The sequence below is a fragment of the Channa argus genome, chromosome 4, assembly GCF_033026475.1.
Source record: "Channa argus isolate prfri chromosome 4, Channa argus male v1.0, whole genome shotgun sequence".
In the NCBI taxonomy this organism is placed as follows: Eukaryota; Metazoa; Chordata; class Actinopteri; order Anabantiformes; family Channidae; genus Channa; species Channa argus.
The window spans coordinates 9,773,318-9,797,385 of NC_090200.1; the positions used below are offsets into that span (position 1 = coordinate 9,773,318).

General features: G+C 37.6%; 1 protein-coding gene across 3 annotated transcripts in view; it reads right to left on the reverse strand.

Annotated features, from left to right (window-relative positions):
- The window catches only part of shisal1b (shisa like 1b), a 35,052-nt gene that overhangs the window by 8,201 nt on the left and 2,783 nt on the right, over positions 1–24,068 (reverse strand). For 2 of the 3 annotated variants that reach the window (XM_067502086.1, XM_067502087.1), the window contains exons 1-3: positions 9,597–9,796; positions 3,861–4,074; positions 1,575–1,877 (exon numbers count right to left, since the gene is read on the reverse strand). In XM_067502086.1, the coding sequence (XP_067358187.1) occupies positions 1,575–1,877; positions 3,861–4,074; positions 9,597–9,663 (584 nt within the window). In that variant the 5' untranslated portion in view covers positions 9,664–9,796. Of the gene's footprint in view, positions 1–1,574; positions 1,878–3,860; positions 4,075–9,596; positions 9,812–24,068 lie in introns of those variants that run through there. The other variant, XM_067502088.1, reaches the window with a different exon arrangement.

Below are 24,068 nucleotides of genomic sequence, written 5' to 3' on the forward strand. Positions count from 1 at the left end.
CAACATACTTTGCAACTCCTGTGAGTAAGATAAGCTGAAAAGGCAGCAGATGGTGTTTTGCCACAGAAACTCCTTTAAGTTTTCTAATGTACAGTAACTGAGAGTAAAATTATTCAGGATAAATATGAGTTAGGGTCCCCTGGTGGGCAGTGAAGCTTTCACATTATCCTGTTCTTTTTGGTTCATTAGTAATGACTACTCCCTAATCAGTTGGTCAGAGTTAAAAAAAAAAAAAAAAAAAAAAAAAAAAGAGAGGCTTATCTTCAGACTAAATAAAGCTATTTTAAGATGAAAGACAAATAGAGATCAGATGCTTTGCAAAAATTATCCTTTAGTGGGTGGATGGACTTCTAAAATATTGATAAAGTCCTTTGTCAGAGGGAAACCATATTTTGAAATATTTGTAACTTACTAGTAAAGAATTCAATAATAATTTGGAAAGAATTGATAGTATACATGTGTATAATAGGGATATGACAATATGGTATATGGTAGGTATATGAGAAAACTGGTGTTCCAGTTTCCTCCCTGTTTGTTTAGGAAAAGTATGCTAGAAATCTGTCCTTCTACACAGACTGTTTCTCTGTACATTTGCCAATATGTAACACAACACAGGGTACAACTAAAGACAGAAGAAAATGAGACTTAAATGGGTACCGTGTTAACTGTAAGTGAAAAGTGATAACAGTATTATAACTCTACTGTGCTGAGCAGAATTTTGTCTAGAAAAAACAATGTGGTGGGGGATATCTAAGTCTGATTTTCCTTTTAATATTGGATGAATACTTCTTTATTAGCACTGTATATGTGATGTTAATAAAATGATGTGAAAACTACAACCCCAATTCCAAAGAAGTTTGAACAATGTGTAAAAGAGGCAACGCCATAGATGCAGCTTTTCTTCTGATACATGTATTTGGCAGGGTTAGGGTAATACTGAAGTACTAAATTAATGTCATAAATGTTAAATACATTTTGATGTTATGATAAGATTTTTACTTCCCAAACAACCCACATAATGTAGTTAACTCGGTTCTACCTGTGGTATAAAATGGCTCATTTAGGTTTTGTTTCTATTTGGAGTGGCTACAAGGCTAACAATACAGGCAACTATCTTGGAATAATCCATGGACACTCTAGTTGGAGTTCCAGGATGTTTTTATTGTTCTTCCCTTTCTGCCACATGGCATGAATGAAGAATTTATAAATCCTTGTGCCAGGAAGAAGAAATTGATACAGATGTAGCCAGTTGGCTATTTACTGTAAATCTTTTGCCTAACTGAGTTGTATATTGTATATTATAAGGAAAAATGCAACAAGCAAATGGACATACTGCAAACTAAACACAATATAGTATAGTTATAGTCATATTATTTAGGCTATAATAATAATAAAAAAGTGTTAAAGTGATTTAGGCTACAATAAAGTTCTCTTCTAAGGACGTATAATAATGAATTTTCTGCACAGTGCAAATAACTTGTACTTAACTATAAGAAAATACAATTTTCTGATTTTTGCAGCTTTACTATAGACATGTGTTCTAACCTGTAAGCGTGTGACAGATGTTGACTCACCATGCAGTGGATGTGTTGTAGGGCAGGAGTGTAGGGCTGTGGCTCTCTCCTCGGAGGCTGTGTCGGGGCTGGTAGTGGCTGGGGCCCATAGGTTGAGCTTGAGGCTGGGTGTCGCTCTCCTCTGGCATGGACTTGTGCCACTGACTTCGAGCCTTTTTTAGCCAGCGCCCCCCCAGACCCCATTTCTCCAGGTAGACCCGGCACAACTCGTAGTTTATGGCTGAGTAATAGAGAAAGTCCAGGGCCAGCAGAACCATGACGAAGAAGCCATAGATCCACACACCGACCAGGGCTGTATAATTACTGCAAGAGACAGAATGAGGGTATTAACAGAGTATAATCTGGGAAGACGATGATAAACATTCTTCAGATGCTCAGAGCTGCCATCCAGATAACTCTTAAGCTCGGTCCCTAACTCCCAGTAGCGACAATGGAGCTGCCAGGTGTTAAAAACGTTCATCAAGTCCTCCTTTGACAGAAACCCTAAATTCATTTAAATAACCTCTGTCCGTTCCATTTGCTGCTTTTTTAAAATACTTTAATTAGCAAAACTAATTCATTAGCAAATGAGACTTTTTAATTCCTCTAATTCTGGCTGCCTCTGAAAATCTCTACTTCTTGTTTTCACCTCTCATAAATTTTCTCCATGTATTACACGATTCAGCTAGATTTATGCAGGGCACATTTGAACTTTCTTTTAGTCCACCCACATCCATAAATCCAAAGGTAAATGAGCAGAAATAGCTTTCTGAAAAGCTTGAGTAACATTTGCCAAAATGGATACGAAATATCCCTGATATTGGTGCTGCTCTTTATTTGACACTGAGAACAGTAAGTTGAGTAGTGTCACAGAAATTGAGGGCGATTATTTGAAGGGAAATCCATATTTTATAATTTTATCACATTTCTTTCCATGTTTCCATGTTTCGTTTAATTTACTGTCAGACAAATCTTACACTCTGAGTCTGTTTATATTTGTGCACCATTTCAGGTGCTCTGAAACTATCTAGTACTTTGTACTTTGAACTGCAGTAAATCTCAAACTAGAATACAATTTTACTGTGCAATGTGAGTTCTGAGCAGAATTGTGGTGGGTTTAACTCACTTGGCCAGTGGTAAATATCAAACCCATAATCATTTCAAGCATTGAGCCAGGAAAAAAAGAGTAGCCCTACAGGCTATCTGACACTGAAGAGAAATGTCATGACTGGCTGCTGGGCAGTGTGGATTGTCCAATACAATGGATACAGTAAGTGCATTAATACAGAAAGCTGTAGCTTTGTCACCCAACTCTCCCACTGAGAGTTCAGAGTGAACATTGGTCTGTGCCCTCGACCCAATGTGTGTCTTCAGATTTGTGTGTCCCCCATGAAAATCTTTTGTAATTTGTGTGGTGGAGTTTGTGATTAATAGTATTTGAAACGCACTATATTTTATCATATGAATTCTCTATAATACAACAAAGGAATGTATCCTAGTGATACTTAATGTAATAGCAAACACTTAACACCTGCTTTATTGAGCTACCACACTGAGTCATGCCACTGAACACAACTGCTCCTATCTATGGTGGTTTGAATGCCTCTGTAAGTGTGGACCAATGTCAACAATCCCTCTGAGCTACAGGCAAACGGTCTCAATGAGTGCAGCACTGTCACGGGAGCAAACCATTTGTGAGTCTGAAGACTGTAACTGCCTGTTTTCAGTTGATAAGAGAAAATGTCCCATCTCTGAAACTGTTTGTTCCAGCATACCTTCTGGCATAAAAGTTGATTCTTGATGTAGCACAACCCTATTTTTTCCTAGTTACCTCTGCTGTTTAGGCTATGTTTTGGTGCTGTTTGTTTCTCTTTTAGCAGGTATTGCAAAATGCACCACATATTTCCTAATTTGGTGGAATGTTCCATGATGGCCCAAAAAAGAAATAATTAGCTTTTGGTGTGGAAAGGGGGACAGTGAAAACACCAAACATTTTGACTCATTAGTCTGTAGTGAACTGTGAAACAAATAGTAGGAGTATATATTCCTACATTGCATTAGAGCTGTAGTGATAAGTAGAATAATCAATAAAAACTGAGTTGTAAAAAAGATGACCTGCACTCTGTGCTGTCTTTTCTCTTTTTTCCTACTGTTTTACTTATTGTATGTTCAATAAGTTAAATTTAAATATTAAATACCAAAAAAGCTAAAATAACCTGAAATAAACATGAATAATGACATAAAATTTACACCTGGGAGATGCACAGTTTAAATGGGTCAAACTGGGCCAAAGAGATCGTTACTCACTTGTGTGCATATCCATCTGAGGTGGAGGTGAGGTTGATCTGCATGACCATTTGGAAATCAGTCTCGTTGCAGCAGTATTTGAAGGCAGTATTATTGTGGTGGCAGCAGAACATGTACGTTTTGTTGTCTGAGAGTCGTGGGCAGTGAAAGCCAAAGTGGTAACGCCCTTTGTGGTCGGAGTAGGGTTCACACACCCGATAATGAGCTGAAAGGGCTGCAGTGTTGAAAGAGATGAAAAATCCATTAAGAAACTGTCAGCAAAGAAATATCTCTAAGCAAGAAAGTTTTTGTATGAAGCGAGAGATACAGACACTATTATTCAAACTGGACATGACCTTTGACTTTGATTACTAACTGAAAAATGACAACCATTTATTAGAATTATTGATGAAAATGGTTCTTCAAGAAACACCCTTGAACTTGCAGCTGCCAAATTGCAAAAACAAAGCCGAATGCTTCTTTGTTTTCTGGAGAGAATGCAAGTATTAATGATAGTGTAGAACAGGGGACAGATAACAAACACTGTACCGCACTAATCATATAGTAGTAATAATAATAATGATAGCTTTATTTCTAAAGCATGTATCAAACAACATGCAAAGTGCAAAGAGAATTTAAAAGTGAAAAATTGTAAAATAACAAAATAATCAGGATAAGTATAAAATCAAAGAAAAGCACAAAGAAAAATTACATAACATGACATAGATAGAAAATAGTCTCACATCTCAGGAAAGGCTATTCGATATAAATGGATTTAAGGACGAGACTTAAAAGATGATACTGAGTCAGACAGGTCATTCCAGAGTTTTTGAGCCATGATGGAAAATGCTCTATCCCCATTGGATTTATTTGGGAAGTTGAACCAGACAACAATTCCCTCTCTAATGATCTTAGGTTTCTTAATGGCATGTGTGGAATTAAAAGATCGGAAATAAAGGATGGAGTAACACCATCCAGACCTTTGTAAGTAATCAATAAAAGCTTACAATTTATCCTAAAATGAACAAGGAGCCAATGTAAGGAGGCAAGGAGGAATGTGGCTGAGCTTCCCGGTACTAGTCAGGAGCCTAGCTGCTGAGCTCTGAACGATTTATAGGCATTTCACGTCCTTTTGATAAAGTGAGGAAAATAGGCTATAGCAATAATCAAGATGAGAGGAGACAAAAGCATGAATAATAGTCTTAGCATCATTAAAATTTAACATAGGTCTGAACTCAGCCTACTATGGTCAATGGGAGTAATAGGGAGATACAGCTGAGGGTTATCAGCATAACAGTAAAATGAAATATTATGTCTGCATATGACATCATTATAATGGAAGTATGTATAGTGAGAATAGAATTGGACCAAGTACTGATCCTTGGGGAACATCTTACTCAGAGTGGGAGAGGGATGACATATAATTAATGGAAACACAAGATTTCCTGTTTGACAAATAAGAAGCAAACCAGTTAACGCTGTGCTCCATATACCCACCCAGAGCCTCAGACTATCCAACAGAATATTATGATCAACTGTGTCAAATGTAGCACTTAAATCTAACAGCACTAGGATCGAGCATAAACCAGAGTCAGCAGTAATTAGAAGGTCATTTATGATTTGTAGAAGAGCTGTCTCTCTGCTGTTGTTTTTGCGAAACCTGACTGGAACTTTTCAAACATGTTTTTTTTTTCCAAAACTGTCAGCAACTGCTGTGTGACCAATTTTTCTAGAATTGTAGAGACAAATGGCAATTTGGAAATGGGGTAGAATCTTTAGCAGTCCAGAGGAGAAGGATCAAGACCGGGTTTCTATAAAATGGGCTGTTTGCAGGCAACTTAATCAGGGACACAACCAGTACTCAGTGATTTGTTCAATATAATGAACAAGTTTGGTGATACACAGTCTAACACTTCCAGTAAAACCTTTTGTAGGAATAATGTTAAGTGGACTAGCTGATGTTTTCATATGCAATATAGTATCGAGTAGCTTAGACAGTGTAATGCATAAGAAATGGTTCAGGAAGTGGTGATAAGGAAAGACCACATCCAGAAATGATGGATTTTGAGTTATCCCACCCCTAATTATCTCCACTTTGGAAACTAAGTGTGACAAAAACTTATTGCAATCAGCAAAACAATTGGCAGATGCATGAGGAGGGAGAGGGTTAAGTACCCTATCGACAGTATGAAATAGAAACCAGGGATTTTGACGATTGGCACAGATAAGTTGTGAGAAATAAAAGGCTCTGGCATCCTTCACCATCCAAGTTTTCTTTCATTACAATAAAGTGTAAAACAAGACCAAAATTCTTCCATTTATGCTTAGCCCTTCCACATACTCGTTTACAATTTCGTATTTTCTCATTAATCTCTCATTAATGGTTGGATCAGGTCTGCTTTTTAAAGGAGCTCTAAGGTCTGAGGTTGACACGCAAAGTGAGTCAAAAGACTCAACAATTTTATTAGTGCAGGTGGAATCAAGCAATGCCATGTCCACAGAATTAAAGAGTACAAAACCTAATGGCACAATGCTCATTAAAAACATGTAAACCCTTGGGACATGGACAGTCCCTAGCAATGTGTAATAACAACTACTCTGAATTTCACCTGCTACATGTTGCTGACAATGAAAAGAGTTCATAACATTTAAAAATTCTGTAGCATAACTATTCTAAAAATTGTCAGCGTGAATACTGAAGTCACCACAAAGAACAACTCTATCACACTTTACTATAAGACCAGATAGAAAAACTGGAAAAGACATTACATTATGCATACAGGCTTGGATGGCAAAGCTCTGTCACCTTTTTATTACAGAAACACAGCAACTCAGAATAAATCAAGTACATTTATTAGGTAATTATGTAAACATAAGACTATCTGTGCATCTGGATGTAAATATACCAAATAAACTCAGGGATTTGTTTATTGCTGTGACCGAACTCTATACAAATCCATATAGTATCTATATCCAAATATCCATATAGCGTTAAAGTCAGAAACCTTTTCTCCTCGTGACAGAAAAAAGCTGAATTCAAATTAAAGAAGCGAGATTTAGGTAGTTGTAAACCTTTTTGTCAGAACTTAAGAAATACATCATGAAATTTGCTATTACTTTTTTTGGACACTTGGGTTTATATCCAATATATATGCAAAGATATAGATAATAGTTGTTTGGCTTATTTGCATTTATCTGTAGCTGTGATTCAAAATCCCTGAAGCTTTAGGAAAACAATGCATTTATTGAATCTGGCTGCAAATAAGTTTTTGTTTAAAAAAGGAAACCACTGGAATTTAGATTAATGTGAGCATATATATAATTATTGGTAATAATTAGCAATTTGTCAGAGAGGTGAACCAGATACAGTCAGTATCAATTTATAGGGCTGATGATGCACATCAGAATGAATCAGACCATACAACCTTGTTCAACAGTCTCATAACCAATCAGTATTTACTTCTTAGCATCCTTTCTCTTCTGTTACCAGTATTATGTGACAGACCTGTCAACTGCATAGTACTTTGTTACATTGCTGTGTGTGGCCCTAAATAATCAACTCCAAATCTCACGGTAACAATATGCCTTTGTTTAATCTACTGTAGGTGGCATCTCTTTTAGTCATTGAGGTAAGTTTTATTCTGATGGATTTGTGTTTTTCTTGTGTATTTCCACCTTAGAATCTGGAAGTGTTGTCTGTAAAGCGTTGTTGCTGTGGTTTAATTCATGGTCCACTTATGCTGCTGTGTTTCATTAATCTCAAAGACGGATGGATCAGCATTTGAAAAGCAGGAGCTCTTTCAGGTTTTAATGAGCTCGGTGTGGACGGCCATCTTCCTTTCGACAACCATAATTTCAGCAGAGGACAGGTTAAAATGAAGGAGGCATTGCGATTAGAAGTCAAGCTTGCCTTATAAAGTGAAGGAAAACTCTTCATTTGTAAGTAATGAACTGGCAATAAGGAAGCAGGGGCCCTCGACGTTGGAAGTGGTACATAAAATCCTCTAATGATGCAGGACTTATAGGCTTGAAAAGAGAAGAGTTCAGGTGAAGTCTCTGACTTCTCAAATGAATAACAGCTGGTTCTGGATATGATTTAGCTGTAAACACACCCATGTGTCTCTTTTCATTAACACCTCATGAATTTTAGGATACAGTTAAAAGCTTGGCTCTTGCATCACAGTTTGTTTACAACCTGTGGTCTAAAAACCGCTACACATTGTGCATCTCTCTCTCTCTCTCTCTCTCTCTCTCTCTCTCTCTCTCTCTCTCTCTCAGTGCAACCAACAACAAGCAACATCTGAACATCAGTTTGTGCTCAACTGCTCAAACATCATATTCATTTATTTACAGCAGGAGTCACTCTTACGTTATATCGTATTTCCTACAGTAGATTTCATATTGACTCACAAAGGGGGCCTGGTGGCTCAGTGGTAGAGCACTGGGTTGGGATGCAGAAGCCTTTGGATTCTAATCCCACCCCACCAGGTGTGTCCCCTTTAACGTGAGGCGTTTAGATCATTAGTGTTATTGATATATATATATAAAACTATAGAAGTATAGAAGTATCTTTGCCAGTTATGTCCTTCATTCAGGGTGAATAAAATCATCTTATCACGAGGTTGACACCAATTTTTGCACCTGATTCTAGCTTTTAAAGTGTGAGGATTTGCTGTTTTTCTCTATTTTGCACTGATGCTTGTACAAAATATACAATTTAAGCATGTGAATTTGGCCTCTGAGACGTTTTTTATGGCCACTTCACTGTCATACATTTTATTTCATCATTACATTTTTAAAAAAATATTTATTTTGTGTATATCTGCTGATTGTTTTATTGATACATTTGATATTTATTTAGTAAATAAATAGGCTATTTTAGTTTAGCCTATTTATTTAGTTTTTAAAATGTCAGTTATTAATTCATGGAACGTAAGATAACATTGGTCGAAAACAGCAAATATATAGTGCTGCATTTCATTGTTCTCATCTCACCCTATATCTGGCTGTCATCCACAATTCACAGAACAATGTATAACTCTCAAATGGAAGCTGTATTTGCTGTATTTGAAAAGAGATCAAGGCTTTCGGGGAATGAATACATATTTTGTATTTTTTACTTTTCAAGTGTTCATCTTTAATAACGTGGTCATTAACACCAATCACACACTGACTCTTCTGTTTATTACAGCTTTACTGTTGAATCCTACTTGCTGCTCCCAATGTTCCTTGTAGCTGTTTTTTCTCTTTAACACTTCATGTTCCTCTTGCCCTATTTTGTCATTTTCAGACTTTAGTTGGCATCTTTTCCCCCTGCCTGTGAATAATGTATACTCCTTATCTCAGAGAAATGTTGGCTGGGGTTTTCTTTTTGTACCTTTTGAGGTTATAATGTTCTCTCTTCATAATTTCAAGACATTATTTAGAGAGCACCTTCTGTGTCAGAGCTTTTCTCGACAAGTCCATTATTTTGCCAATACATTTTCCTGTTGATGACAAGTTTCTATGACTTAACATCTGGACATCAGTTGTTTATCTCCTTCTATTCATAAACTGCTGTGTTGTTTTGTGTGCTTAGTTCATGGCACTAATAAAGGATTGATGCATCCTGAGTTTGCAGAAACAGCTTACCTACTATGAGCACCCCATGACACACTCATTTGAGTTACTGTATGCTCCTCTAATGAAAAAAAAATATGACCTTGCGAGGGTCAGACAGGGTGAATAACCGATAAGCACAAACTAAAGTTTACAGACCTGCAGTGGACAGCAGGAGGAAGATGACTGTCAGGACATTGAAGGACTGTCGGCTGGTGATAGTCATCTTCTCGTCCTCATGTGGGAAGGAGGGAGGGCGCCAGTAGGAGGGAGGAAGGGAGGGAGAAGGAGGACTGTTGAGTTTTAGTTGGACATGGGCATCTTTTGCGTGTTGACAGCTCTTCTCACATGGCTGCTGCTGGGAGTCAAGACTCCTGATGGGAACAAGACAAGCAGGAAGGGAAAAGATTAAGATATTTGATTTAGATTTCAAGTTCCACCCAACTGTGTGGACAGCTTGTCTGGCAGTGAGCGCCCATGATGCCTTCCGAAATCTGTCCTGAGGTTTATATAATATGATGACTTGGATTTTATTTTAATTTAAATTGGCACTCCTAACCCCACATTGGGGCTAAATCTGTTCCATATTTGATATTTTTACAGTTTTTCTGTATTTGATGAGACAAATATTTGCACATAATTCTAGGACTGTAATGCATCCTACCGTAAACCATAGTCACAATATTAATGGTGTCATTAAACAGCAGAAAATCCTCAAGTGATGCCTTTAAAAAAGTATTACAATATACTGTTGTTGTTTTTTCAGATTTCCAGATAAATCAAATATCTTTGAATCTGCTGATAAAACAGTAAAAGCAATTAAAATTTATTTTGTGGCATTTTAAAATTCAAATACTAAACTGATTACTTGATCAGAATTGAGGTTTGCTGGGTGTTATTATGTATGATTCTTAAATTTTGCATATTGTGGATTAAATTATAGAGAAAGTAGAGACAGTGTTCAGTTGCAACAGCAGGTCATTTGAATATGCTTAGATATAAGAATGACTTACAATTATTCATAAAAAGAATAAAGCCTGTGTGGTTTAAATAATGTTTACTTGGGTTTAAATGAAAATGTCTTCCTTTGTCTGAATAAGATATGTTTTTTATTTAGTTACTTTCATGAAAAGTGGAAGTTTTGTGGTTAAGGAAAATACTCAAAAGTATGGCATTATTAGAGACTGTGTTGTTTTCACCAAACATTTAATAAAGTATACAGAACTTGCTCCTTCAGCAAACTGAAGGGTTGTGATTGCAGACGTTGCTTTTAAATGATGTGTTGTGGGACTTGAATGAATCTTCTTCTACCTGAGTATCATTGTACAGTCCCCATTTAAAACTGCATACTAGCCACCTTTGCACTGATGCTAAGTGTGATTAATGGTGTGGTGGAACGTTTTGCTTAGCTATGCGTGTTTCTGTTCTTTGGCAGAATTATTCTTTTATTAGCAGCAGAATAAAATGCACATAAATGGTCCCTGTCCCTTCATTAAAAAAAGCTTATGGTATTTTATTACATTCTCTCTCAAACTCTCTCTTAAAGTTTGCATTTGGTGGTTGTTTTTCAAACACCTTTGTGACATTTGAGCTTTTATCAGTGGCTTTCTATAGGACATGCTGTCAAACACGGTTTAAAAAAGTTAATCAGCCTCAAAAATCTAAAATCTCCTCCTTCCATATTTAACATTTTTATCTAAAGAAACAGAAATATCCTCTGAAAATGACCCAAAGTCAGCTTCAGTTGCACGGATTTGCAAACACACAAGAACACGTACTCTGGAGAAGCAGCTTAGAAAGTATTACACAAATCCTGAATTATTGAGAAGCTGACAGCAGGTGACAGCAGAATAGAAACCACATATAAAGAGCAACAACAAGGATGTAGAAAGCACCAACATTGTTCTTTTTTCTTGTGATGAAATACAGTGTAATGATGGATCACATCCAGTTATTGTTGCATCACCACCATCTACACTTTGTTTCTTTTTCTTTTACTGTATGCAAGTTGTTTTGGTGAATCCTTAGTGCCAAGTGTGGTGCTGAGAAATCTCCATTTGGAGGAAGTTTTGGGGCATTACTTTGTTTCACATAAACACTCAAGCAAAAGGGAAAGATCAAGGGTGGTTGAGAAGAAGAAAAAAAAAAATATATATATATTTCACAAAATATGTAGTTCAAAAATAAACCATGTTGATCATAAAAGTGAATACATTCTTTCTTCCGCTAAAATGTTGAGTATTCGATGCCTTTTAAGCAGCTTTATGGTGAATGTTGAATAGCAATTATTTTTCAGGACTGGACTTTTGATTGGATAAAAAAAGAAATCATCTTGCTCTAAGATTTTTAAGGTCAACTTTTTTGCAATGTTTCTTAGACTAAGTAAGGAATAAAGAAAATAATTTGGGGAGTATTTCATAATAAAAACAGTTGTTAGTTAAAAGAAATGATATACTGTGTCCACAGATATAGGCCACAAAAAAAAAAGTTCCCTGCTGTTATCAACACAATACTGATTAGTGAGGTTCAAGTATATTATGTATACTAAGAATGACTATTTTTCCTATTGTTGGGCTATTGCATACCTGCCCAATCAGAAGCAGGTGTGGCTGTCGGTGTGTCAGTTTCAGAAAGCTGCAAAGCGTAGTTGAAGCAGAACTAATGGCTTTTGTATTTGATCAGGACTGACCTTGAGGATATCCAAGGCCAACATGAATAAATTATAGGGCATATTGATCCGAACTAAGCTGAGAACTCATTATCCATAATGTGGTTAGCTGATACACACTCAGGGCACTGGCAGCAGCATGATGCACCATCAGTTAACAAGCAGCCACTGTCAAAGAGAGTAGATGTCATTTTTGTAAGTTCACAGATCACACTGATCCTTCTCTCTGTTTTAACATACCTGAACCAATCAGACCGAATCCAATTTGGACCCTTATCCTAGAAGCATATTGGACCCATGTGGACCTCTGCTCCCTTTTCAGACTGCCTGAACTGCACTTGCAGCCCAGAAGTGGACATAAATACAGTACAGCATGTAAGAAGAGACTAAAGTGCAAACACCTTTGAGATTCCTGTTTCTCTTAGATTCTGTGTTTGTTATTCGACCTGTTTGTAATGCAGTGTAGATGCTACAGGTTGGTGGTTGCAGCTTAATACACAAAGCCTTTACCATGGACTGTATGGACAAATATGTATGTGAAGCGCACCAGGCTGCAAGAGTCTTTTAGAGCATTTTAGATCAGACAAGCTGTTCTTTTTTCAAAAATCCAGGCAGCTGGTGTCCCAGGAGGCTTGTTAAAGTGGCATTTTTATATATTTTTTCCACTCCTTTTACCTCCGGTGAGAGCTTCAGCGTACTGTCAGATGACAACATGTGCAGTACTATGAGGGATTCCCATCCTCTCAAATCCCTGCGCACGCGGCTCTTCTTTCTTTCTACAGCTCTGGTCTTTTACAACTTAAAAATATATATATTTACATTAATTCTTCATCCGAGGAGACACGTCATTGTCAAAAAACTGGTATGTACTGTAGATACTGTAGGGTTTACTTCACCACAGTTCCTGTCTTGTTTTGAAAGTGAATGTGAAAGGTTTGTGTAATGAGGCTGATTATAGCGAAGCAGAACATGCACTGTAAATACACAGATGTGCATGCATGGCACAGTACACAGTATATAGCTCCCAGGGACTGAAATAGAACATACTGCCCAGCTGAACAGGCATGCAACACAGACGGAGGGTCTTGCTACTTGCTGTTTATATCTGAGATCAGACTAAAATATACATAAATACCATGACAACCCGGAGTTACTCAGAGTGAATGTAAATGCTGTTATGAGAGGAAGGATCTAAACAATTAACAGACTCCTGGGGTAACTGAAAGCACACAGAGCTTGTTTGTCTACGTGTCGGTTGTTGTTGTTGGCCGAGATAAGAAGAAAATATGAAGTGACCAATTACTGCAGCAACCACTGTAATCTCCCAGCACACTTTTCATCCCAACACAGCAGGAGACCTGAATCTGTCAGAGGGTTGATGAGGAAAAGTGCAGTGGGAGACTTTGGGCTATTTGGAGATTACACACAGTGATATTCCAGGCCTATCTCATGAATGGTCTTTTCCAAGTCTTATTTTTGTTCAGACATTAACTTCAAATTCTATGATATGTTATTATGCTTGTTATTATGCTATATATAATTTTTTTTTTTTTTCGCCTGCTATGTCTTTTATCTGACAAGCTTTCGTGTTTAGGGCACATTATAATTCTCACTTTCCCTAAAGCTTAACTTTATTTTTAGCAGAAATATTTAGGCCTGCAAATTTGACTATTCACATAACTTCTGTTTTCTCCTATCAATGATAGTAGTTGGACATTTATGCACCATGTTTGCCTTGTTTTTAGGTTTGTGTTTTCCTTAGAACACACAAATACACTCCCTGTTGCTATGCTGGGCCTTAACCCATGATAATGCGCATTATCAATCCCACTAAAACATGAGCTTGTGAGCATCCACACTGAAGTAGAGTTTAGATTTGAGAGTTGCACTTCACATGGGGATGAGTGCACACTACCTAAGTGACTGCATCTCACATCTGGGTCTGTTGATGGGCTTGCATCCAAATACTGATCAGTATTCAGCTATAATGAGGCCTGTGCTTAATTGATGTTCCCTTTGACTGTCATCATAATAAATTGGGTTTCATTCACTTTTGATGATATTAGACCCCCACTCAGAAGCCCTATGGGGCTCCATCAGGATGTGAGCCCATGTTAGGAGATTTGAAATGTTAGAAAATAATCATCATTGAGTACTGGACTCTGTGCAGTGCAAATGGCAGTGAGTTGAGCTAAAGGGACTAAAAGATGGCTGATGGTTGTTGAATATCTACTTCAGCATGTGTCAGAGGTGGAGCTGTCGATACACAGACCAAGGCCATGGTATAGTCCAACTGAAATTAATTTGCAAAAAAGAGAAAACACTTGTACTTGTTCTCATATGGCCACTTAAACCACTGCTAATTTAAACAAGATTTGTGTGAAGCTGCAATGTTTGAGTCAGTGTCAGACAGCTCCTGCTGCCGAAAGAATCACAAGTTGAACAACATCCCGCATTAGATTTCCTGTTAAAGTCAGCTCATCTGATAGACATGAACTCATCTTGTCCTGCACCACAGTGTGTTAAACCCATGAGCAAACAAACATTCGCAGGGGAACGTGCAACATCATGTGCTAACATCATGTGCTAACATCAGCCTAGATAGCATTTTAGATGTATTTATTTAGCGACAGTAAACTGCATTTAAATGTAGCTGCAAATATCACTTATGTTGTCTCTGTCGGCTTAGATAGTGGAGTCTTCTCTGCCTGTCTATTTCATTGCTTACTAAACATTGTCTGTCCATGACTTTCAGCTGCAGCACAAGTTTGTTTACTTTGTTTCTTGTTCTCTTGCTGTTACCAGAGCTCAGCCTGCCAGCTGCTGTCAAACCAACACAGACACGCTGCTTCAGCCAGCTGAGAAACAGAGGAGCAGGTATTTCCCCAAAGAAGGGGATTCCCTAGCAATCAGTTGTTGACTGCAAACTAAATATCATTTTAAGACTTAAGACAGTAAATGTGCAAGATATGACACTCGAGATCATGCCACTCTCTCTCCCCCTGCTCTGCTTCACTCTGCTACCCTCCACAACACCACCCAGCACTTAATGTAATAGTCATTATGAAATTACTGTACAACGAATGAGGTCTTACTTGCACAGGCCAGGAAATGCTTTGCCTCCTCACAATTAAACACATCTAATTTGTTACCAACAACCTGTAAGTTAAATTAACTTGGGCAGAGAATTGAAGCTAAAAAAGAAGCTAAACAGATTCTACAAAGTTTTACTTACATTACTAAGGTGTCTTTACTGATAAATATATTTTTTTGGTTTTTATAGCCAGACTCTGTGTTTGTGCCAAACTTGTAAAGACCACATAATCACTCTACACGATTATGATCTGTCAGTGCTAGCTATAACCCCAGGCTCCTCGCAAATTTAATGCATAATACTGATTTAAATATAATGTGTTGTCTTTAATAGTGAAAAGATGTAAGGAGAAACACAGTCCCATGAACATTTAATATAGTTTTATTGCCTTGAAAAGCTGTTTTCCTGATAGCTCTGACTTTCCCACAAAACCCCGCCAGCAAAGATAAAAGGACAAATTGATTTATGAGTTGTCAGTGTTTTTTAGATATTTAATATAGCAAATATTGGAGAGCCTTGATAGTCAAAAACAAAACAAATGCACAACAATACACAGTTAAAGTAACAAAACAATTTCAACAAATAGCACAAGATTACTTGTACAAAGTAATGGTCAAAAATCTTGCAGCAGTGTCATTGTAAGGACTGTTCAGCATTGAAATTTGTATTTAGGTCTCCAGCTCTGAGCTCTCAGTAAAAGCTCATCTTGGGTTTATATGATCAGTCACCTAAATCAAATGTTTTTGATCAAATATTCCAAATAAAGCCCAGATGCAGCATCATATTTTGGTCTGGTGGCGTGATGTTGTCAGGGAGACATCCCAGTCACAGAAAATAAGGGGAGCAATGTTACATTTAGTAATTAGCGCGCACAATGTAGTGCACAGGAAATGAATGCAGTCAATCTTAAAAAAAGCAAATGGAGACTAACACAGCAGGGTTGCCATAGAGCTTGTTGTGGAGAGTTCGGCCGGTACGGCAGCATAATAGGCTTAGCAGTTGTGCACTGCAGCCACCTTGCAGCATGGGTGGTCTGTTGCTGTTTTGGACTTGGTAATGGTTTGTTAGCTTAACATGAGCAGAAGAGGAGAAAAAAGCTGTAATCAAACTTACATCTGCTGCAGGCTCCCTGTGTTTCTACCTGCAGAGAGCTCTCATGTTGATGGAAACCATTCTGCTTCCTCTTTCACTTTTTCTCACAACATGTATTTCAGTACCAATTTGGACCAAAAAGGGAGACTGGAAAATAATGTATGTGTGTCTGAAGAATTCTCTCCCGATCTAACCAGAATGATGATGGCAATAACTAATCAGATTCTTTCATTTGTGTGTGTGACAGACACACACACATACAGTATAGAAGATTTGGTAATACTTCATAGAAATTGCAGCAGAGCATCACAACATTTTAATGCCACACTGACTGTAATGAAGGTCAAATGAGTAAAGGATATTTTCAAACTGTGTAAATAAAATTTAAGAATCTTAAAAAACTTTTAAAAGGTTGACAAAGCTAAAAGCAGTGACTGCCTTTTGGATTCTAAAAGGGTTTCAGTTCTGAAAAGATATTTAAAATAGCTTGTAACTAAACAAAATAATATAGATACCTAAATAACATGCCCCCTGTTTTTATCCCTAGACTTCCTAAGCAAAAAGTAACTTGTATTTTGCTCTTGGGTTTATAGTAGTGGATTCTCTGTTCAAAGAGACAGGGTTTTTTTTTTTTCATCAGTAAATTTTTGCTTGGCAAAAAATATATGTTTGTAACAAGGGTGAGACTGCTAATGAGACAGCTACTGCAGTCTAATAAGTTGTATTCATTATACAATCAAGGCCTCATGGTCATCTGGGAGATGGACGTTTTTGGAGCTTAGACTAATAAATGCAAGTCAAAAATCCTGATTCGATGTGAAACAATAAGAATCCAGTTTACTTTATACTATAGGATGCCTCTGCAACATACGGTACTAAAGGTTAGGGGTCTACTGCTAAAACCTATAGTAGATAACTGCACTGAAACTATTAGTTGATAGATTGATAAAATCATGAAACCATCTAACTGTTTTCATTATTGCTTAGTCCTCTTTTAGACAAAAACATTGTTGTCTGGCTTCTCAAATGTATAGGTGTAGTTTGCAGCTTCTATCCATTATATAGTCAGTGGGATATCTGAACTTGACAAAACAATGCACAAAGCATGTGGTCCATTTATTAGCTGTTCTGGAGATTTAATAGTGTCAGACAAATTATCTCAATATATACGTCAAGGTTTGTGATTCCCAGGATCAGACCCCCGAGTTGATTTCAAGATTATCATATTTGATTATTTGCTTGTACTTGTGATGTATTGTATGGTTTTGCCTTTTCAGCCATCTAAAATGGATCAGAAAAGCAGCCATGTATGCCGTACAACAGTCACAGGCCAAAAAGGAAAGTTGGAAACACTCTGTTGCAGTTTTCAACATTTTCATGTTTCTAATCACTTCTTCTCCATTTTGCAATAAAGTTTTTTGAACTACAACAACACAATCCCACAGCAAGGTTCTTTTTATTTATTAGCTGTTGTGAGTGCTTTCATAATATCTATCATAACAGTTTCAAGATGTCTGTTTTGGCTTTGTGAAAGCACGATTTATTTAAAAATCATTAAATGATTAATCAGAGTGTGAATAGATTTATTGATAATATAAATCCAATAAGGATTAGTTGCGGCACTACTTTTGATCAGAGTTTGCTTTGATCAGGTGACTCTGGGGATTGGGTGGTGTTGAGTTTGACTGCAAAATGTCACAGAGACACAGTAACTGTCAAATGTTAAGTCACTCTTAAAGCCCTAGAAACCCTTCCAGGAATTGTTCTACAGCAGCTCCTAACACATCCAAGGTTTGAGTTGCCTGCAAGCTACACAGAGGCCTCATCTTTCAACACATCAGTGCCTTGGCACTCAAATTCAGTTTTCTTTGGTAGTGGGGCTGTGACTCATGCAGAATAAGTGGACTTGTTTTGGCTCTGCGATTTGGGAGACCTATCCCGTGGACTATTTACTGTGTGTGATGTAGACAGACACGACAGTATCTCACAGACAAGACAAGCCACCATTGTTTGTATGCATTTGCTTTAACACCCCACTCTGGGCCCAGTTGGTTTCTCTTGGAAATGTTCCCTGACATCATCAGCCTGACCCTGGGTTTAAAATAGAGTCTACCCATAGACAAATAGCCTGCTGGGAATTTCAAAAATGAAGAAAGACAAAAGTCCTGACGTGGGACAGTAAAGAATGACAAAACTGCAACTGAAATGCATCAATTTAACGATGTTTGTCGTGTCCTCACATGCCCCCAGTTAATATTCTAGGTTTTTGTGGACCACCATGATAACATGAATACACTGCACAAAAAGAGAAAAAGTAATGATCTGTTTGGCTCAAGTTATTATAACTAAAACATATAACCAACAAATGAAACCGTAAGTAGACAAAGCAGTAATCTGAAGGGTTTATGTTAGGGATAAGATTTGGTGGTTATATACAATCCCATTTATATAGAAGCTGGAACGATGTGTAAAACCTAAATAAAAATAGAACGCAACGATTTTCAAATCTCCTCAACCCATATTTTATTCACAATAGAACATGAAAAAGATATCAGATGTTAAAACCGGGAAATTTAAACATTCCCTGGAAAATATGAGCTCATTTTAAACAGCAACCCATCTCAAATAAATTAGAAGGTGTGAATAATTTGAAGTACAGAATACTAGCAAAATTGACTGAATGTACATTTTGTACCCCAAATATTTAACGTATGCAAAGTTGCTCATGTTTCTCATGTCAACCTAGCCTCCACAGAAGTAACAATAGAAACTCCCAATCTACAGTGACTGATCTGCTTCTGTGTTAGTTCCAAAAGCAGCACACTGAACTTAGGGAGGTGTCTGAGTTTTCCCTCAGATAACCTCCCAGAACAAAAGTCTGTGTAAAGAGCTTTAACACTCCAGACAAAATCTCATTCAAGTTACCGCTGAAGGAGACCTGGAGCGCTCTCGTACACCTCAAGGTCTTGGAGGCCACAGAGGGCAGTGGGCACACTCCACGGCCAAGAATATCTCAGACGAGAATGGATAAAACATCACCCTGTTCCACATCCAAACACTAATGGTGTTTTGGCAGCAAGTTAACATGGCCTGTTAGGAAAATCTTAAAATGTAGGAAAGGCTTATGTTAGCTGTTCCAGGAGTCATTATTAGAAGTGTTGGTTGACTGGCCATTGTAGTGGTATTGCACCCCTCTAACGAGGCTGTCCTGGTTTTGACCCACAGAGAGTGACCTCACCTCAGTTTGCATATGTTTGGTGAATCTTCTGTGAATATTAACTTCCTATTGTTTCCTGAAATGCCGGCTGAATGCTAGTGAGCTCAACCCTAAACTTTAGTTTGTGCTAAATGCTCTGAAGTGTTTTATTGTGCTGATTTTCCTAAATTCATTTTCTTTTAAACATTAACAGTAGCCAAGTTACCTGCTGTTAGTGACTGATAATATGTGGACATGATTATCATGTCAGTTTAAATTATTAGCCATTATTGGACAGAGAGATTATAATGGGTCATTATATTGCATGGTGAATCAAAAAATGAGCCCATAATTACTCATGGCTTATAGTGAGGCTTTATATAACTCATAATCTCTGTCGGCATATTGTGCACATGAACAAAAATACCACTGATTAATAAACTGTTGGTCTTTCCAGTGCTACCCGAAACAGATTTGACCTGCCAAAGCCTGGATTCTACGAGACCCCTGGAGATGCTCTGTGGTACCTGTCACAAGGGATAATAACAGCAAAATCTTTACATCCTGCAAGTTGCAAGGTTGAGCCGATGTGGATCAGGCTCGTTCCATCCTCCTAAACCCTGTTGCTGATTTGTATTTGTTTTGTCCACTGACTCACTTCTGACTGTAAGTACCCCACAACTTTTAGCTCTAGTACATGTGCCTACAATTTCCAAGGTCACTGAAACTAAATCTCAACTCAATGTCTAACACATTTTTATGGCTTTAACAGTACATCATGGTGCTGAAGTGTTAAGAAGTGTTAAGAATCAGTGCTCATCTTATTTGCTAATCCAGAGGTTGTGCGGCCAGACTTCACTCCTCTCACTTTCCATGTCTCTTGTATTGCATTTACCTCGACATGCTGCTTTTATCTGGTGATAAAAGCTTTTTTTCCTCTATGCAAAATTGAGCCAAAGTGACACTAGCATTTAACCCTTCGTTCACCTGTCTTTCACATCTCAGATGGCACTAACATGTTCTCTCTCCCTGCAACACCACAGTTGTATGGCTCTATATGGAAGATGTTGAGAGCATACATTTCTGTCATTCTGTTTGGGAAATTCTTCATTGGGGTTTGGTTAAGATGACGAGACAACTGTGGATACAGTGGTAGTGATGGCTCTTTTTGACGAAGTGTTTTCACGCCACCTTTTGGTACTGTATATACCAGGTACCTAGATAAATAGTCCCAAGTACTATCTAAAATATTTGCCTGATGAATAAAAAAAAAAAAAGCAAAGTAGAGTCAAGTTAAACTTGGCTGCATGCTGAGAAGTGCTATTACTGTACTGTGTCTTAATTTTGCTACAGACTACTGGAGCTCCAGGAATTAAACCTGGTTCATTCACTAAGACAGCAGGAGGTTACACCATGAATAAAATCAAAAGCTGTGTCTCCACAAAGGCACAATAATTGAATGTTATATCTATAGATTGCTGCTTGACGAAATGTTTTCATTGCTCTCAAATATGACGGTTTAACAGTGTCTCAAATTTAGTGAGATTTCACATCTATTTTAGTCTTTACACTTTGCTCCATTTGTGTCCCTCTTTCTGCTGCTTGTTTAAAAGATGAATTGGTTTTGAAAATGTTATGTGAGGAAATATGCTTTTATGTAACAATACAAACAAAGTCAAAAAAGACACAAAGCCTCTCTTAACTTGTGCTTTAGTTAACTCTGCAAACTGAAAATGCCACGTCTGGTGTGCAACTGACTTTAAACTACCAAACCTTACACTGAAGTAAATACCTCGGAAGTTTTTTCATAATCTGCAATAGTTTAGATTTTAACAGGTTTGGCTTGATTTCTTTTAGATTATTGTCTAATTAGGCCACGTTTCCTGTGCTGTTACAGTTAAGTGATGTGTATGAGTATAAACCTCGTATCGTAGATTGTCTTTAAGAAAAAGATGCTCTGAGACAATAAAGATATTTGTTGCAGTTGAAAAGTTGAAGTTGAAAAGGACACATTTCTTGGCTGCTTTGATCACAGGTCAGACGCTGGTACATCGGGTTATTCTCAAGATTGCCGACTTGAAAAGAGCCTTTCTCCCTGAATTAAGGTTTTTGGTCTGTAAGGGGCTGATTACATTCAAAGGATCACAATAAACTGTACAAATGCAGAAGCTCCAATTTGGGTAGGAATGAACCAAACAGAGAAACACTACGGCATAATTCTTCCACAGCAGTAAATATTTGCTCCGTTTTTTTGTGAACCAATATCAATGTGTGATTTAAAACATTTAGCACAGTTAATACTAGGAAATCCTTTAAAGGACTCTGAATCCATTTTCTGAATTGATGTAATTTTACTTCACTTTTGTGTTGACCAAGATTCATGCGTGTACACAGTGCAAACAAAGCTTTAAAGTTTCAACAGATTTGATTATTCATTCAGTCTCTCATTTCAGTAGCCGCAAAAATGAAGGACATGCCTTTTTGAGTGCGATTAAAAAAAACAACTCTCTCCCCACAAGAAATCCAGCATCAAAGCTCAAACTAATGTACATACACACACTGAGGTAGATGGTGAGAATACAAGCATCTTGGCATATTGACATTACAGCATAATGAAATCATTTGATCAGCTGCACACAAACAAAGAGTAAAAAGTGGAGTGTTTGTATTTTGACTTGTGCGGCTGTTGAAAAGTGTTACAGTGATGCTCAAAGGGGTCAGGATGTTTAGAGTTACCAAGAGCAGTGAGCTACTGATATACAGGATATGGGGACAAAGTGCTAGCTGCCTCTCTGCCTCTGGCATCTAAGGGTTACAGTGCAGAAGAACAACAGGGGCCGCGTGAAAGGAAAGTGAGCAGTTACCGCTGATAAATAGTGTGTGTGTTTGTATGATTTGCACCACAGTTCTCTGCTAGATTATCATATTGTTTTCTATTGCTTCACAAATATCACTACTTTGTTTGCACTTTAACATACTATAGACATGCACACACACATATACTTCCATACTCAGCCACTTGTCTGGAAACACACGCATTCTGTAAGCAATCTTGATCTCTTCCAAATTTTTCCTTTTTCTAGTAAACACACAAATATACATGCATGTGGAGATCAATGCAAATAAAAGCACACAACAAACACACACACACACTCAGAGCCAGGCCCAGGGCAGGGGAACTCGGTCTGAACCCTCAGGAGATAGAGGTCACAATCACAAACCCCATAAATCAAATAAATTCAGAGTTTTCTGCACCGCAGATCGGAAAACAAGACACTTCTGCGCACACTGAGTGACTTCATGCTGATATGTATTTGGAGTTGGAGAATGTAATTATTTGGCAGCCACTGTGTTATTAATCAGTTATACTCGCAGTTGGAGACTGTTGAATGTGATTTTTTTGTGGGGGTGGGGGTGGGGGGGTTGTCTGAACTCTAAAAATCAGATAAAAGCCTTTGTTCTGTTCAGATGTGCAAACTGAGATATCTCTCCATCACACATTAGGCTTTTGGTGGAATTTGGAATAGTTTTTCACCTCTTTTTTTAATATGTCAAAAGAATATATATGAAATCCAGAAGTAACATTTCAGTGGTCTGCAGTGGTGGTATATTCCAAATCATGGAGAAGTTCAAATCGTGTGTCCAATGGCCAAAAAAAGTTTTGTTTTTTTAAGCTCACAAAAATGGAATTACAGCCCTGACTTTGATTGATATGGCAAATTGGTTAGTGAACACCTACATACGTAGCAGTTATGAAGTGACATGATCATTCATTTAGAGTTCTTGTCGATATTCCTTCTATTTTTCTTCTGTTTTTGGCCTCTACCAACTCCTGCGGGAGCCTCCTGGCTCTACAGCTGTTAAATGCTCCACTGTGTTCACCACCTATTCTGTGTCTGTCTGCTGTTTGCTGCTGAGCAGGTGGTGGAGTGTGGGTTTTCAGAGTCAGTCTGATGAAAAGAGCTGGTGTGAGAGCAGGGAGAGTGTATCGAATTGTTTCAAGCTGAAACTTATTGCAAAGCTGTACAGCTTCACCAGGTAAATCTCCGACTTGATACTGACTTGATACTGACTTGATACTGTATGTTGTCATAAAATATAGGCTTTAGCTGTAACTTGAAGTCAAAAAAGCCTCAGGATTTGGTTTTTGTTTTACATGATTATAAGCTCAAAATATTTGATTGTCTTACTCTTCATTAGACATAACAAGCCTTTTTAATTACTTTGTGCCCTAGAGATTTGAGACACGGGAGATTTTTCACTACTTTTATTTTGAAAGAACAAATGGTTAATGAAAAGACATTTATCTGTAATTAAAATTATCATTAGTTGCAGCCCTAAATATTATATTTTTCATTAAAAGGACGGTGGGTAATGCAGTCCTCGGAAACAGTCTGTGGCCTGCATATGTGTTTGTGGTCCCCTCGGCGCGGCTCATGTGGCCTGTCGACTGCTCAACACTCATACAGCTGGTGGAAAACAGGTGCCAACTGGGTTTGCAGCCGTGCTTTTTTAAATTAAACCTCAGGTCAGAACAACAGTAAAAGGTTAAAAAAAGGATGATAGTAAAACTCAGGCGTT